Below are 14,513 nucleotides of genomic sequence, written 5' to 3'. Positions count from 1 at the left end.
GATATCAATTTGGTGGCCCAATGCAGTTTACACGTTTGGGACTTATCAATTCTATCCCTTGTAAAGGTCCACAGGTGGAAGTCCTGATGGGAGTATGATTGGAAGAGTATGGGGTGATGAAAGTGGCTTGGCAGTGGTATCATGTTCATCTGCACTCTTCAGAGGGTGAGATGACAACCAGTGTAGTGACAGTGATGGTGATTGTTTGGAGGTGGGGGCAGGTGGGGGTATGAACTTGGAAAGTTATGTCAGTAGGGTGAATATATTTATGAGAGCTTGGATGCAAACTTAGAAAAGAGCCGGTGCGCTCTTAAAAGTTTTCTCTTTGGTGGTTAGAAAGAAAAACATTGCTTGCTTGTCAGATTAACATTTGTTCCTCATAAAACTTATTTGTCAATACCCCAATGACCTGGCTGATTGACACTTTTGTAAGGTATAGCAACAACAGTCAGTTTAAAGAAAATTGCGAATGGATTTTTTAATCATTCCACATATGCCATTTTTACTATACAGTTCAACGGATCTGCACATGGTGCATACTGAGTCAATGAGTATGCAAGTGCCATGACTTTGCAAGTGGGCTATTATAACAGGCCATGAGACTGGGTGCAACATAAAGAGGCAGACCTTTTTAACTTCTATTTCATTAGGTTTTGAAATCAGAACTATGGTTCCCAACTCCTCACAAGGACCGTGAGAACCACATGTTCTTGGGAGGACCCAACTCCAAAAAATTGCAGCAGATGAAAAGATGCCTGCCTCTGCTATATTATATTTCACAGTTGGATATACCTTTAAAAGACATAACCATAATACGAAAACTATATCATAACATATAACTTGAAGGTATGAAGACTTCAGACGCCATCTTAATTTGGCTCATTTGAAGCATGACACACAATGTGAGAATGCTGCTCTGTGTAACATCAAGGCATAATGATAGCCCAAACACTAGATGTGTCTATGAATGAAATATTTCTACAAAATCATCGCTGTAATAAAAGTCTATTCTCTAATATCCACCCCTAGTTTCTTATATGTCAAGGGATAACATAAGCATAACTGCATCAGGTAAATTTTCTGCTGGAAGCAAAATCCTCATCAATCCCCATAATGCAGGTGCTCAGTTTGTGAGTGCAGGGTATGCACAACTTCTCCTGAATCAACAAAAAAAACTGGGAGCTTTGAGAGAAGCAATAGGAATCTCAAAATCAGAACTTGCCTGTATCTTTACTGGCCCACAGACTCGCTGCCATTTCACAAAAATCTGGCCCTTAATTAGAATACATTACTGAATTTCTTGGCAGGCTAAGTACTCCCCCAAAATGCACATTCTTTCACAATTATTTACGCTGTTTGCCCAACTAGGAAATGGCTGACAGAAAAATAAAGAGCAAATTCCTATTGAAAGAAGGCATTTGGTATGCTTTCTTTTATTGGTCAGAGTATTGAGTACAGGAGTTGGGAAGTCATGTTGCGGCGGTACAGGACATTGGTTAGGCCACTGTTGGAATATTGCATGCAATTCTGGTCTCCTTCCTATTGGAAAGATGTTGTGAAACTTGAAAGGGTTCAGAAAAGATTTACAAGGATGTTGCCAGGGTTGGAGGATTTGAGCTACAGGAAGAGGTTGAATTGGCTACGGTTGTTTTCCCTAGAGCGTCGGAAGCTGAGGGGTGACCTTACAGAGGTTTACAAAATCATGAGGGGCATGGATAGGATAAATAGACAATGTCTTTTCCCTGGGTGAAGGAGTCCAGAATTAGAGGGCATAGGTTTAGGGTGAGAGGGGAAAGATATAAAGAGATATATAACGGGCAACCTTTTCACGCAGAGGGTGGTACATGTTTGGAATGAACTGCCAGAGGAAGTGGTGGAGGCTGTTACAATTGCAACATTTAAAAGACATCTGGTTGAGTACATCAATAGGAGGAGTTTGGAGGGATTTGGGCCGGGTGCTGGCAGGTGGGATTAGATTCGGTTGGGATATCTGGTCAGCATGGACGAGTTGGACTGAAAGGTCTGTTTCTGTGCTGTACATCTCTATGACTCTATGGAAGTAAAACAAAGTATGCTGGAGAGACTCTGCAGGTCTGCCAGCATCAGTAGAGAGAAAAACAGAGTTAATGTTTCAAATCCAGTAACTCTTCATCAGAATATCTCTCAACAGATGCTCTCGACCTGCTGAGTTCCTCCAGCATTTCCTGTTTTTGTTTCAGATTTCCAGATCCAGAGTTCTTTGCATTTATCATCCTGGTGCAAGTCAGCAGTTGTGTGACTGAACCACATAAAACCCAAACAGAATCTACCAGCTGAAGCAATGTATACATATTATACATGAAATCAAGGTAAAAACTCAGCAATTAATGTAGTAAAATTTCAAGATATTCACATGACAGGAAATTTGGAAATGGAGTAAACAATGAGGAAGATGGCAACTGACAGGGATAAGTGAGTGGAATGAGAGAGGGCAAATGAAATGCGGTGGTGTTGCCGTACATCTGCAGCACTTCTATCTAGATGAAAGAAACTGCATGTTTGGAAGGTGCTGAACAACCTTGATGAGCTACCTCAGCACCTCTTGTAGATGGTACACACTGCTACCACTGTGTACTGGTAATGAAAAAACTGAATGTTGAAGGCATTAATTCAAGCAGTCTGCTTTGACTTGGACGATGCCAAACCTCTTGACTTGTTGGAACTGAATCCAGTAGAGAGTATTCCATAACACTTCTGACTTGCGCCTTGTTGATAGTGCACAGGAACTGGGAAGACTAGTACTAAGTTGCTTGCTGTAAAATTCCTAGCAACTGATTTATTCTTGTAGTGACAGTATTTGCATGGCTGGTTCAGATTAGTTTTTGGTCAATGATAAACCCAGGATGTTGACAGTGGAGGATTCGATGATTGTAGCTCAGGTGGTGATGGATAGATTTTCTCTTGTTTGAGATAGTCGCTGCTTTGCACTTGGGTGGCACGTATTGCTATTTACCAGCTCAGATACTGTCCAGGTCTTACTGCTTATGAACAGATTGCTTTAATGTTTGAGATGTCAAGAACGATACTGAATATTGCACAACCAGCAAACCGTTCTTCCAACAGATAGCCGCAAATCTTCAGTATATCACATCACATCATGGTGTGGCATGATATACTGATAATTTGTCAATATCATTCTGTAAAATTTATGTTAGCTGCCTTGAAGTATGAGTGAAACATAGGTCACATAATAATGAAGAATTTAATTATTTTTTATTACAGCACCTGGTATTTGCATGTGTACATAGTAATCACAGGTTCTTGTGTGTTTGGGCTCATGCTAAGTAATCCACACATACTGTTGAACTCTTCCCTTGGCCTGTCATATTACAAGAGGACAGAGCTCAGTAAGATGGAGATTGAAAGCGTTGTACCATTAGGTCACACTGCATGATACGACGACATGATGACCATATCCTTGAAAGGTATATTGCACAAAAAAATAACACATCGAATCCCAATTCTGGACACTACTCTCTGGAAAGGATATGCAAGCTTTGAAGAGGGTACAGAAGAAAACTACTAAAATATTCCACGATGAAGGATTTTTTTTTGGACAGACTGAAAAAAATTAGGGTTGTTCTCCTTTGAGCAATGACGGCTAAGAGATAAAATGAAGCGATTACAATCATGACCAGTTTAGACAAAGTAAATAAACAAGAGCAGTTTCTTCATGCTACAGGGTTGATAATAAGGCACAGATTTAAGTAACTGACAAAGGAGCAAGAGGTGACGTGACATTAAAGAAGTGGTTAGAAGTTGGAGTGGTGCAAACAGATTCAATAAAAGCCTTCAAAAAGGAATCAGGTAAATATTTGTGGGAGAAATAAATGCACGATATGGGGGAGAAAAAGCAAAGCAGTTAATGAACTGTACAGTTCTTTGAAACAATTAGCACTGATTGATGGTGTCCATCTACACTGTACAATTTCACAATTCCATTAACTTCACCTATAAAGATATTTCAAGAAGACAGAAATTAAGTTTCATTTCTATTTTGCACACCCACAATAGATGCATTATTTCGAGCAGTTGTTCTTTTATGTAAAAATAGCTCTGCTGACCTAGCTTAATCTTTGGCAGCTTGTCTGAATACACAGGACTTATGTGGCGATATCTTGGATCATGTACTGTCAAGTCAAAGATCATTTTGCTGAAGAGTTCAATGTCAGGCCACTGTGTGTTAATTCCTTGTGCCTGCTCATTTGTCTCTTTCATCTCTGAAACAAGAAAAATCATAGTTTAGCTTACAAAACCTGGAGTGGAGTGAACAAATGAGACTTTGCATTAATCTCACGGAGTACTGAAGGTACGCAGATATCCAAGTGAATGCAGTGATCATACACAATGCAATATAGCCACTGATAAGGGATCAGGGAGATGAGGAAGAGGCTTGGCCCAACTTAAAAAGAACAAAGGCTAGGAGTGGAGGTGTGGATGGGAGTGAGGGAAGTCCAGGACAGAGAAGCTGGTTTTGGTGGCGGGGGTCGGGGGAGACTGTGATGAAGGAAAACTTTAAGCGCCTGATGAATCCAGCTCCTGCTGCCTGTATGACCTTCCACCTGGGAGACTATGCCTATGTACCCCTTTACTCCTCCTCCCACCAACCTCCCTCCAACATGTGGGCGGCACGGTGGCACAGTGGTTAGCACTGCTGCCTCACAGTGCCTGAGACCCGGGTTCAATTCCCGACTCAGGCGACAGACTGTGTGGAGTTTGCACGTTCTCCCCGTGTTTGCGTGGGTTTGTTCCGGTTTCCTCCCACAGTCCAAAGATGTGCGGGGCAGGTGAATTGGCCAGGCTAAATTGCCCGTAGTGTTAGGTAAGGGGTAAATGTAGGGGTATGGGTGGGTTGCGCTTCGGCGGGTCAGTGTGGACTTGTTGGGCCGAAGGGCCTGTTTCCACACTGTAAGTAATCTAATAGAAAAAAGAACACCAGGGGCTGGAGATCTAAAACAAATAAAAGCAAAAGCTGATGGAGGAACTCAGCTGAGTTGTGGAAAGAAAACAAAATTAAAGTTTTGAGTTCAGTGACCCTCGTTCTCTGAACCCCTTTTACACCAAAAAAAGACATACTCACATTAGTCACATCTTTGGCAGTACCATTTTGGATTGTCATTTTCCTGCCATCGGGCTGTGACAGAACATATGCCCGCTGTTTGTGCCACTTACTTGTGACTTTCACAATAAATGTGACCCCAAAAGAACAGTTGCTAATTCTCCTGTTTCCAAGTACAACATATTATATGATATTTTGTACCAAGGGAATTCTGAGATGTGAATAATAACTAGTAGACTTGTAAGTCATGCAAAAGCAGAAGAAAATTAGTATGTGTTACATTTATCAAAATATCAACAGTACCTACCCTCATTAATTTCTTCTTCATTGTATACATCAACCTCTAGAAGTCTTATTAACATTCGAAAAAGAATCCTAAGGAACTGTAAGTATGCACCTGTCTTCCCAATCTGTAAGAAAATTCTAATTAGAACGTTCTGAAGACTGAATGTTTGTACCATTTCTAACTCATAAAGCTGACAAAACAGTGATACAGGGATTTTAAAAATGTGAACTTTCAATTTATATTGTGAGCTTCTAATTATTTCTGCAGCCAAATTTGTAAATATTGAGGAAGGGGAGTTGATACATTTCAAAACTGTTACTAAAATAAGGAGGGCACAGACAATATTTCGGATAATAATTATTGAGTGCATTTTGTTTGTAAATAACACAACAAAGAATCAGAAATATATGAGATTAGATCGGAAACAGGCCCTTCAGCCCAACAAGTCCACACTGACCCTCTGAAGAGTAATCCACCCAGACTCATTTCCCCTGACTAATGCACCTAATATTATGGGCAATTTAGTATGGCCAATTCACCTAACCTGCACATCTTTAGGAATGTGGGAGGAAACTGGAGGAAACCCACGCAGACACAGGGAGAACTTGCAAAGTCTACACAGACAGTAGCCCTAGACTGGTATCGAACCTAGGCCCCTAGTGTTGTGAGGTAGCAGTACTAACCACTGAGACACTGTGCTGGCCCCAAAATCATATACACTTAAGATTCACCTAATCAATTGGGTCAGGATTTTACCAGCCGATAGAAAGTGGGAAGGATGATGCAAAGTCTGTACAATGCCGACCCTCCTGTGATCCTGGGTATTTTATCAATGGTGAGGCCTGATGCAGAGAGGCTGCCTACCCCCTTGATAAGGCCAACAGTCTCAGAAATCAATGCATCATTCCTAATTGGGTGGCAAGTCCATGGGCAGCTAATTTGGATGTTGCTGGTGGTAACATCAGCAAGGTGGGCCTGCTGCTGTTAAGTGCAGGGTCAGGATCCATCCCAACCTGGAGGTCTTGATATTCCTTGTAACGTTAAACCCTTGGATTAACTTTTCTATACGTTTTTAGTAATTGGTCACCATAATTATTAGAAGGGTGCAATATAATAATTTTGGTGCAGATTCCAATCACAGACCTGGAAATGGACAACACATCTTTCTGGAAGTAGCTGATTCATTGTGAATACGTGATAACCAATCAGTAAATAAAATGGAAATGTAATGCTTGGGCACAGGTAGGAGCTTACTGAACCCTAGCCAGATTACAGGGTTGGAAGTCTGAGGCCACTTTTTAAGTGCTACCTGAGCATGCCTGCAGCATCTACAAGCCAGCTTCATTCGTGTTGCAGAGTCTGAGAAGAATCCAACCCATTGACCAGACCTCCAGCCTCAGTCAACTACTGACCTCACCTGTGATCGACATCAATGTGCCTGACTCAGGGTAGGAAAATGGTGCTCCGCTCCCTCCCAACCTCCTTGAAAGCTCCATTATCAGTCAGAGGAGGGTTCATAAGTGAGTTGGGTTGAGCTGACACCCATTGTACACATTTGTCTGCTGCAGTAGGTGATATACAGCACCAGAGAACATACAAAGTCAGGTCAAGAGTTCTTGACACTATATCTCTCATACCAGCAAAGAAGGAGGTGCTAAAATTAGTCAGAGAGTAGGGCAGCGGTGCATGGTGACGCTAATATGCAGGGAGAAGGCAGTGAGAAGACCGTGAGCCTGGTGGTAAAAGAAATTTGAGCAGAGAATGATTGTGAATAATGTAAATCTAATTCTTTGTGTTCTCCAATGCATGTCAGAAGGTTAGCCTGTTCCATTATCCATAAGCCATGCAGTCCAGGACTGGAGGGCTTTGAAGCTTCAGATTTTCGTATCTTACAACAACACCCACCACCCCAGCACAGCTACGGTCCCTTCGGTAGAAGATGACCATGATGAGAATCAGGGTCACTCTCTGGTAAACATATCACAGACATGCTGAGTGATTAATGGAGGCTGTGTCAATTGTGGGACCTGACATTTGAAGGACTTTGGCCCATGCTAAACCCTATGCTAATGACATGCTTCTGGTATTGATCTCACAAGATCTCCTGGAGATGCAGTAAAAGGTAGGGGAACAGCTGATAAAGCTGCCACAGACATTGCGTAAACATGCACAAGTATGCAGGGAGTCATGGGTTCTGCCAAATCTATGTGGGTGAGCAATTTGCTTTCTCTATGGAGACCGGGTGTTTGTCAATGGAGATGCAGGTTCAACAGAGTGATTAGAGGCTACTGCACATGGTTATCATGGAGGTGCCTTAATTACACATTGATATAGAGAAAGAGCTTCAGCTGCTTCTCTTGGGGTCCTCTCCTGAAGTGATGTGAGGGTAGACAGCCACTCCAAAGTTCTTTCTCTCAATGATCCTAGTGTTTCCAATATCTGAAATCTAAAAGGATGTACCTGCATCCCCCTGGGCTTTTTAAGCTTCAGGCAACCAAAGTCATCTCAAGCCATTGGTCACCACATAACAGCCAGGCTTCACTTCAGCTGCATCATGTCACATGTGAGGTACAGAAGACCAGGTATCTGTTTCTCAAGATGACATATTTGGTGATTTCTTTTTTGTACTAGGTTTGGTGGAGAGTAAAAATGAAAATCATAGTTACTCTGATTCATCACAGTGAAAGTTTCTAACTCAGCAGACATTTGTCATTTTCTCCTTCCCTTACTTATCATACTTTTATTCCAGGAAGTCTGCCATCTCTGAAGGCAGTGCAGAAGTGGGCAAATACCAAGACCCGCCTCAGTTCTCTGCAACTTAAATGATTTAAAGGCTGTTAGGATCACCCCTTAATGCCACGTCCATTCAATGCATGACCTTCATGCTCCTTGCATCCACCCCTACACCCTTCATGCCAACTAAGCGAGTATACACTGTAAAATTAATGAGTCATATAACAACAGCAAGTCTTGAAATGCACTTAAAATAACATCTATTCAGAAATCTTTTATAGACTCTTACAAGGCAATAAAAGTCAATCAAATAGAGCAATAATATTCCAATAAAAGTAGGTTCATCTTATTTCACATCTCTTAAGTATTTCCACACAAGTATGCAGACATTGAAAGGAAGTTCAAAAAAGAGTAACTTATTACAACCTCAAAGAGATTAATCAATCAAAGCAAACATTCCACTACCACCGTACTCAGGCTGAACTAATCCATTAGTGAGTTTTGAAGCTCATTTAAACATTCATAATGATGCTATTTGCGAACTGTATCAACAGAAAGAGAATTCCAGACATGCTCTAAATGGCTTTTGGCTATATACCTTTGTATTTTATTTGGTTGAGAATTGAAATGAAATGCTGCAATCATGGTAGGGAACAACAATAACACATCTCATTGGTAGTGAACCTTTTTGGTTGACCTTATTAATAGAACACATGAATTAGGGCAGAAGTAGGCATTCTGGCCTCTTGTCTGTTCTGCAATTTAGTAAGATCATGGGTGATCTGACTGTGGCTTCAGCTCCACTTTCCTGTCAATCCCAATACCATTTGATTCTCTTGTTAGTCAAGAACAATGTATCACCATATACCCTATGTGTAATATTATTAAACAAATTTATTTTAATATTACAAGCAAGAGTAGTTTAAATACTGAGAATTACCTGTGGTGGTCCCACCAATAATAACCGTCGCTGATGGAAATTTCCAGAACCTCCTTCATTTTTATTGCTAAAGTCTGCATGATGTTGTCTGGGAATTGTCCATTGTCTGTAGTAAAGTGATTGTTCTTCACTGCTCAAGTCTTTATGAAAGGGTGATCTCAGTGAGCTTGTCCAAGCCATATCAGCATGGGGCAACAAATTGGCGGAGCATAAGTGTTCATTTTTTGAGGAGACGAGAAGATGATATACTGGTTTTGATAAAATTACAGTGCGTTGAAAAATGAGGTGTGGAGTCCTGAAGTCTTTATTAAGTATAATAGATTGGCGAGAATTCACAGACGATATGGATGATTTTGAGACTGTACTGCTTGCAGTTTCTTTCCCTTCTGAGTCACACTCCTGTTTGCAGCCCTCGCTGCCTACACTGGTTGAGGTATGTGCTGAAGTGCCTTCATCACTGGAGTTGTTTACAATATTCTGAAAGCTCAGCGATGAAACAGGTTTTTGTGTTGAGTCCAGAGCACTAGAGATGGTCACTCCATTATCTGCTATGGAACCTATTGAAGCCAAACAAAAGTTAATTTTAAAAATGACAACATCTAGTGAAATTGCTCCACTCATGTTTCATATGAGTATAATGAAAAAGTCTGATTTCCTTTGGGCAGCTGGAAACAGTTCTGAACAGCCCACTGTATTTTTCTAGACTGAGTGAGCTTCTTCAGTCACCTTTTATCAACTACTTCTACATCTTAATTCTGTCTTATAAAAATCTTGTTTTTATTTAATTGAAAAAAAAAGGACTCGAGGGAAAAGGAGAAGATTGCAGGAGCAGCACCTTAAAATCTTGGTCAGAAGTATAGTTTAAGAAGGATCTTCAAGAAGGATCTTGGGAAGTTAAGAGGTTTAGGAGCAATGGCGCCTGAAATTATGACAATAATCAGAGGCATGGAGAATTTAGGTTGCAGCACGATGTGGCTGAAGGACAATATATAGATAGGGTAGTCAAAATTATGAAGGAATCTTCACACAAAAATGAAGGCTTAGAGGACTAAGCCAAAGTAATTCAGCATGGGCAGAGATGATAAGTGAGCTACACTCGATGTAGGTGGAGAATTCAAAATACTTGAGTCTGGAGGCACAAATGCATGCTGGGGCATTCGGTGTGAGATCTACAAAAGGGAGAGGTGGAGTCTGGCGATGTTATAGAGAAAGACATAGAGAAGGTCTTAGTGATGGAGTCACTATGGGGTCAGAAGTTTGGAAGCTAAGGTTTTGAATAATTTGGTTTAGCTGTTGTCAGTGGCTGAGGGAAAGATAAAATCAGTGGCAAGGATGCCAAGTTGGTGATGAAGGCCAACGACAATGAATTTGGTCTTCTCCATGTTAATTGGACAAATTTGTAGCTTAACCAGAAATGCATGTTAGGGAATTAGTCTGACACCTTAGGAAGAGGAAATGGGACAGCTAGTGAAGAGGCTGAACTCTTCAGCACACATTTAAACACAGGTCTGCAGATGATATTGCCAAACAAGTGTCCAGATGACGAGGGGGAGAATAGGGGAAGAGCTGGAGATAACAATATACAGCAAGGAAAATTAGCCATTACTAAATATGTTCTGGTTGTGACTGGATTGACAAGAATCAAACTAAGTCACAGTGAATCCCACTGAGTTGAATCATTGGAGAAAGACAGAATAAATTAAACATGTCAATAACTGCATGAGATTAAGACAGACAAGTAAGATTACTTGTGTGACTGGGACTATTTTAGTGCTGTGATGGGAGTTGAATGTTGATTGGACATATTCAATCAGTGAATTGGGGGAAAGATGTGAACAGGTTTGGAAGACACCAGCATTTAATGGATATTAGAAAGGAAACAGTGGTGACTGGGTGGTAGTCCTCAAGATAATCGGGTATGGTTGATATGTTTCAGGAGGAGTTGAGGTGAAAGAAAGAATGACAATTGTGTGAAGATTGGGGATTAAGAAAACCTGTGTAATCAGCAATTTAATGATATTGTAAGCAAAGCAAAATGATTTGGGTCTCAGTCTTATAGACAAAATTAGTTTGAAGAGGTGATAAGGAAAGGCAAGGGAAGAAATTGGATAGAGATAGATTTCTAGGTTTAACTCAAGAACAAAGAGTATGTCAAACAGAATGTTTGGTTTGGTGAATAAATGGAGAAGAGGGAAACTCTTGATGTCAGATGAATTGATCATTGCAATGTTAATTACAAAGTTATTGTGAGGTTTTTGCACAATATGGATGAGGACAGAAGGAATGGGCAAGAAGATTGTCATTTATATAAATGATTTAGATGAGAATATGGAAAGCATAGCTAATAAGTTTGCGAATGACACCAAGTTTGTTGGTATAGTGGACAGTGAAGAAGGTTATCTAATATTACAAAGAGATCTGAATCAGTTGGATCAATGTGCTGAAGAGTGGCAAATGGAGTTTAATTTGGAGAAAGCTAGGTATTGCATTTTGGTAAAACACACAAAGATAAGACTTGTATAATTAAAAGTAGGACCTTGAGCAGTGTTGTGGAAAATAGAGATCTAGGGGTTCATGTACATAATTCTCATCACATATAGATAGGGTGTTTTCAGAAGACGTTAAACATGTTTGCCTTCATTGTTCAGACCTTTGAGTATAGGAGTTGGGATGTTACGTTGACGTTGTACAGGATGTTGGTGAGGTCTCTTCTAGAGTACGGTGTCCAGTTCTCGTCTCCCTGTTATAGGAAGGATATTATTAAGCTGGAGAAGGTTCAGAAGAGATTTACCAGGATGTTGCTGGGAACGGAAGGTTTGAGTTGTAAAAAAAGCCTCGCTTGGCTGGGGCTTTTCTCGCTGGAGTGTATGACGTCGTGGGGTGACCTTATGGAGGTTTATAAAATCATGAGAAGTATAGATAAGGTGAATAGAAGGTATATTTTCCAGAGAGTGGGGCATTTCAAGACTAGAACAAATATTTTTAAGGTGAGAGGAGAGAAACTTAAAGACATGAGGGGCAATTTTCTTTTACACAGAGGGTGATTCCTGTATGGAATGAACTTCCAGAGGAAGCGGTAGATGCGGTACAGTTACATTTTAAAATATTTGGCTAAGTACATGAATAAGTAATGTTTGGAGGGATATGGGCCAAACAGAGGCAGGTTTAACTAGTTTAGTTTGGGATTATGGTTGGCATGAAGTGGTTGGACTGAAGAGTCCATTTCTGTGTTGTACGACTCTAAGACAATGTAATGGAGAAAGAAGCCTTCTTACAATCTCATCTCTCTTGCCTTTCTTTTTCACTTCCTCTGATATTGAGAAGATTTACTCTAGTTCATTGAGAAGCATATATCTATTTAGCTTGATAAACTGGAAGTAAAACAACTTAAATTTGCATACTCTGAAGTTCATTTTCCTTTAGCTTCAATGATCCTGTTATCCTCAACGTGTCTTATTCTAATGATCTCTTGGAGGTTTCCTTTCTTGCTCTCTCATCCACACTACTGTAAGTTTTAATTATTGGAACTATATGTCTTCTGTCACTGTATCTTGCATATTCTTTCTTTCTTCTATACTTGCCCTGTGACTCTGTGATTCCTTAGTTATATCATAATCACCATGATTTTAGTCTTTTTCCTAACATTTTCATTAATATCATTGGATCACTTCAAGTTCTCTATCACTTTCCTCCATCTCTCTCTCTCTCTCCATCTTTTAGCGATCACTACAGTAATTTCACATCTTTCTGAAGCTTTGTATTTCTTCCAAGATGTTTTTGTATTTGCTACATTAGGAAATATTCACAAAGAAACAGAATAACAACACATTAAACTTCGAAAAATACAACTTGAGAAAAGACATTAATAATAAACAATTACAAAATATATCAATACATAGGCCTAGATTTCTACAAAAAAAAACATGTTCTCTCCTCACTATTTGAGAAAGTCTGTCCCAAGTCCATGTGGGCAAATGGTAGGACACTAGCTTGGGATGGAAGGTATTTTTAAATTAAAAGGTTTCCACCAGGACCACTGTCTACTTGAGGACAATGGGCAGTCACTTAGAGCTGCTGGGCCAGTCAGAGGACTGGCAACACTACCATTAAGATGGTTGCTGTAGACAATGCAGGGAAATGGTGAAGCCTCTCCTTGGTCCAGGCAGGATGGACCTGGTGCCAGGAAGAGTGAACCCATTAGCAACAGTAGTGGAGCCACAGGACTGGCCATTATGCTGGGTAAACCATCCAGAGGCAAAAAGAAAACAGCCTGGGATTTAACTGGGAACCACTTGACAGCTTCACTGTTCACTTGGCAGCAGAGGGACCAAGCTGACTTAGGTAAAATTTCAGCATCATGTTAACATAGCTGTTACTTGGACAACTAATTAGAATAATTGGGGGCCTAACTCTTGTCAGTAGGTATCCAATACACTGCCATTTGTTGTCCTTATATGGGATGCGGGCATCATTTGAAAGGTCAACAGCTGTTTCCCACTTCTAATTGCACCTTGAACTGAGTGGCTTGCTAAGCCATTTCAGAGGACAGGTAAGAGTCAACCACATTGTTTGGCATTACATGTAGCCTAGACCTGACTAAGCATGGCAGATTTCCTTCCCTACAGGACATTAGAGAACCAGGTGGGTCATTATGACAATCACTAATGGTTTCGTGTTCACCTTTACTGAGACTATCTTTCAATTCCAGATTAATTGAATTTAGTGCGCCAACTGCTGTGGTTGAGTGTGAAGCCATGTTCCCAGAACATTAGCCTGGTTTTCGAGATTACTCGAAATGACAGTATTACACCCCATTTTTGGAACCTGCTTTAACCATTTTGCCATCCCTGCCACTTTCCATCCCATCTCCAGAGGGCCTGTAATATTCAAACCAAGAAGCCTGGAAATGTATGGCAACATAATACAAGCCAAACCTGTAGACATGCTAATCTCAGGGTATACTAACCTGAGGTTCCAGTGATTGCACTGCTGTTACTTTGTGGCCTCTCTAGGTCAATCTGTAATTCATCAGATTCATTCTCACTGATAAGAACCTTCTCTTGCTCCTTCTCAGTTTGTTCCAGAACTGCAATGGTTTCTCTGACAGCACTCTTAGAAATGTAGCCACAAGCGAGGCCTATTTCTTGCTCAAGACTTGTGCGTGTGAGGTAGCTGGAGTCAATTAACCTAAGATCACAGAACTTCATGGACCTTCATAAAAAAGATTGAAGTAAGGCACAAATTATCAAATAAGAATTATCTTTCATGTCCTACATTATTGGTGTTCATGTTTTGTGAGGTTGCACATAAATAAAGCAAGCCTAAAATATATGATATCTGTGCATGTGTGTGCATGCATGCACACACGCATATGTGTGATGGCAGATTATGACTTAGCTAAAATGTTCTCCAAGATAAAACAGTCTGCTGACAATCACCGCTAAGGCTGATCAATC

At 40.5% G+C, this 14,513-nt stretch overlaps 1 protein-coding gene across 1 annotated transcript in view; it reads right to left on the bottom strand.

Moving 5' to 3' along the window:
• Positions 1 to 14,513, bottom strand: part of greb1l (GREB1 like retinoic acid receptor coactivator) — a 135,827-nt gene that overhangs the window by 29,576 nt on the left and 91,738 nt on the right. The window contains exons 20-24 of the mRNA XM_060824035.1: positions 14,024 to 14,268; positions 9,058 to 9,614; positions 5,406 to 5,508; positions 4,104 to 4,259; positions 43 to 51 (exon numbers count right to left, since the gene is read on the bottom strand). Of these exons, the coding sequence (XP_060680018.1) occupies positions 43 to 51; positions 4,104 to 4,259; positions 5,406 to 5,508; positions 9,058 to 9,614; positions 14,024 to 14,268 (1,070 nt within the window). The remainder of the gene's footprint in view (positions 1 to 42; positions 52 to 4,103; positions 4,260 to 5,405; positions 5,509 to 9,057; positions 9,615 to 14,023; positions 14,269 to 14,513) is intronic.

The sequence above is a fragment of the Hemiscyllium ocellatum genome, chromosome 4 (assembly GCF_020745735.1).
Source record: "Hemiscyllium ocellatum isolate sHemOce1 chromosome 4, sHemOce1.pat.X.cur, whole genome shotgun sequence".
Lineage (NCBI taxonomy): Eukaryota > Metazoa > Chordata > Chondrichthyes > Orectolobiformes > Hemiscylliidae > Hemiscyllium > Hemiscyllium ocellatum.
Note: the sequence above shows the minus strand (reverse complement) of the source record. Positions and strands in the feature narration are given on the sequence as shown.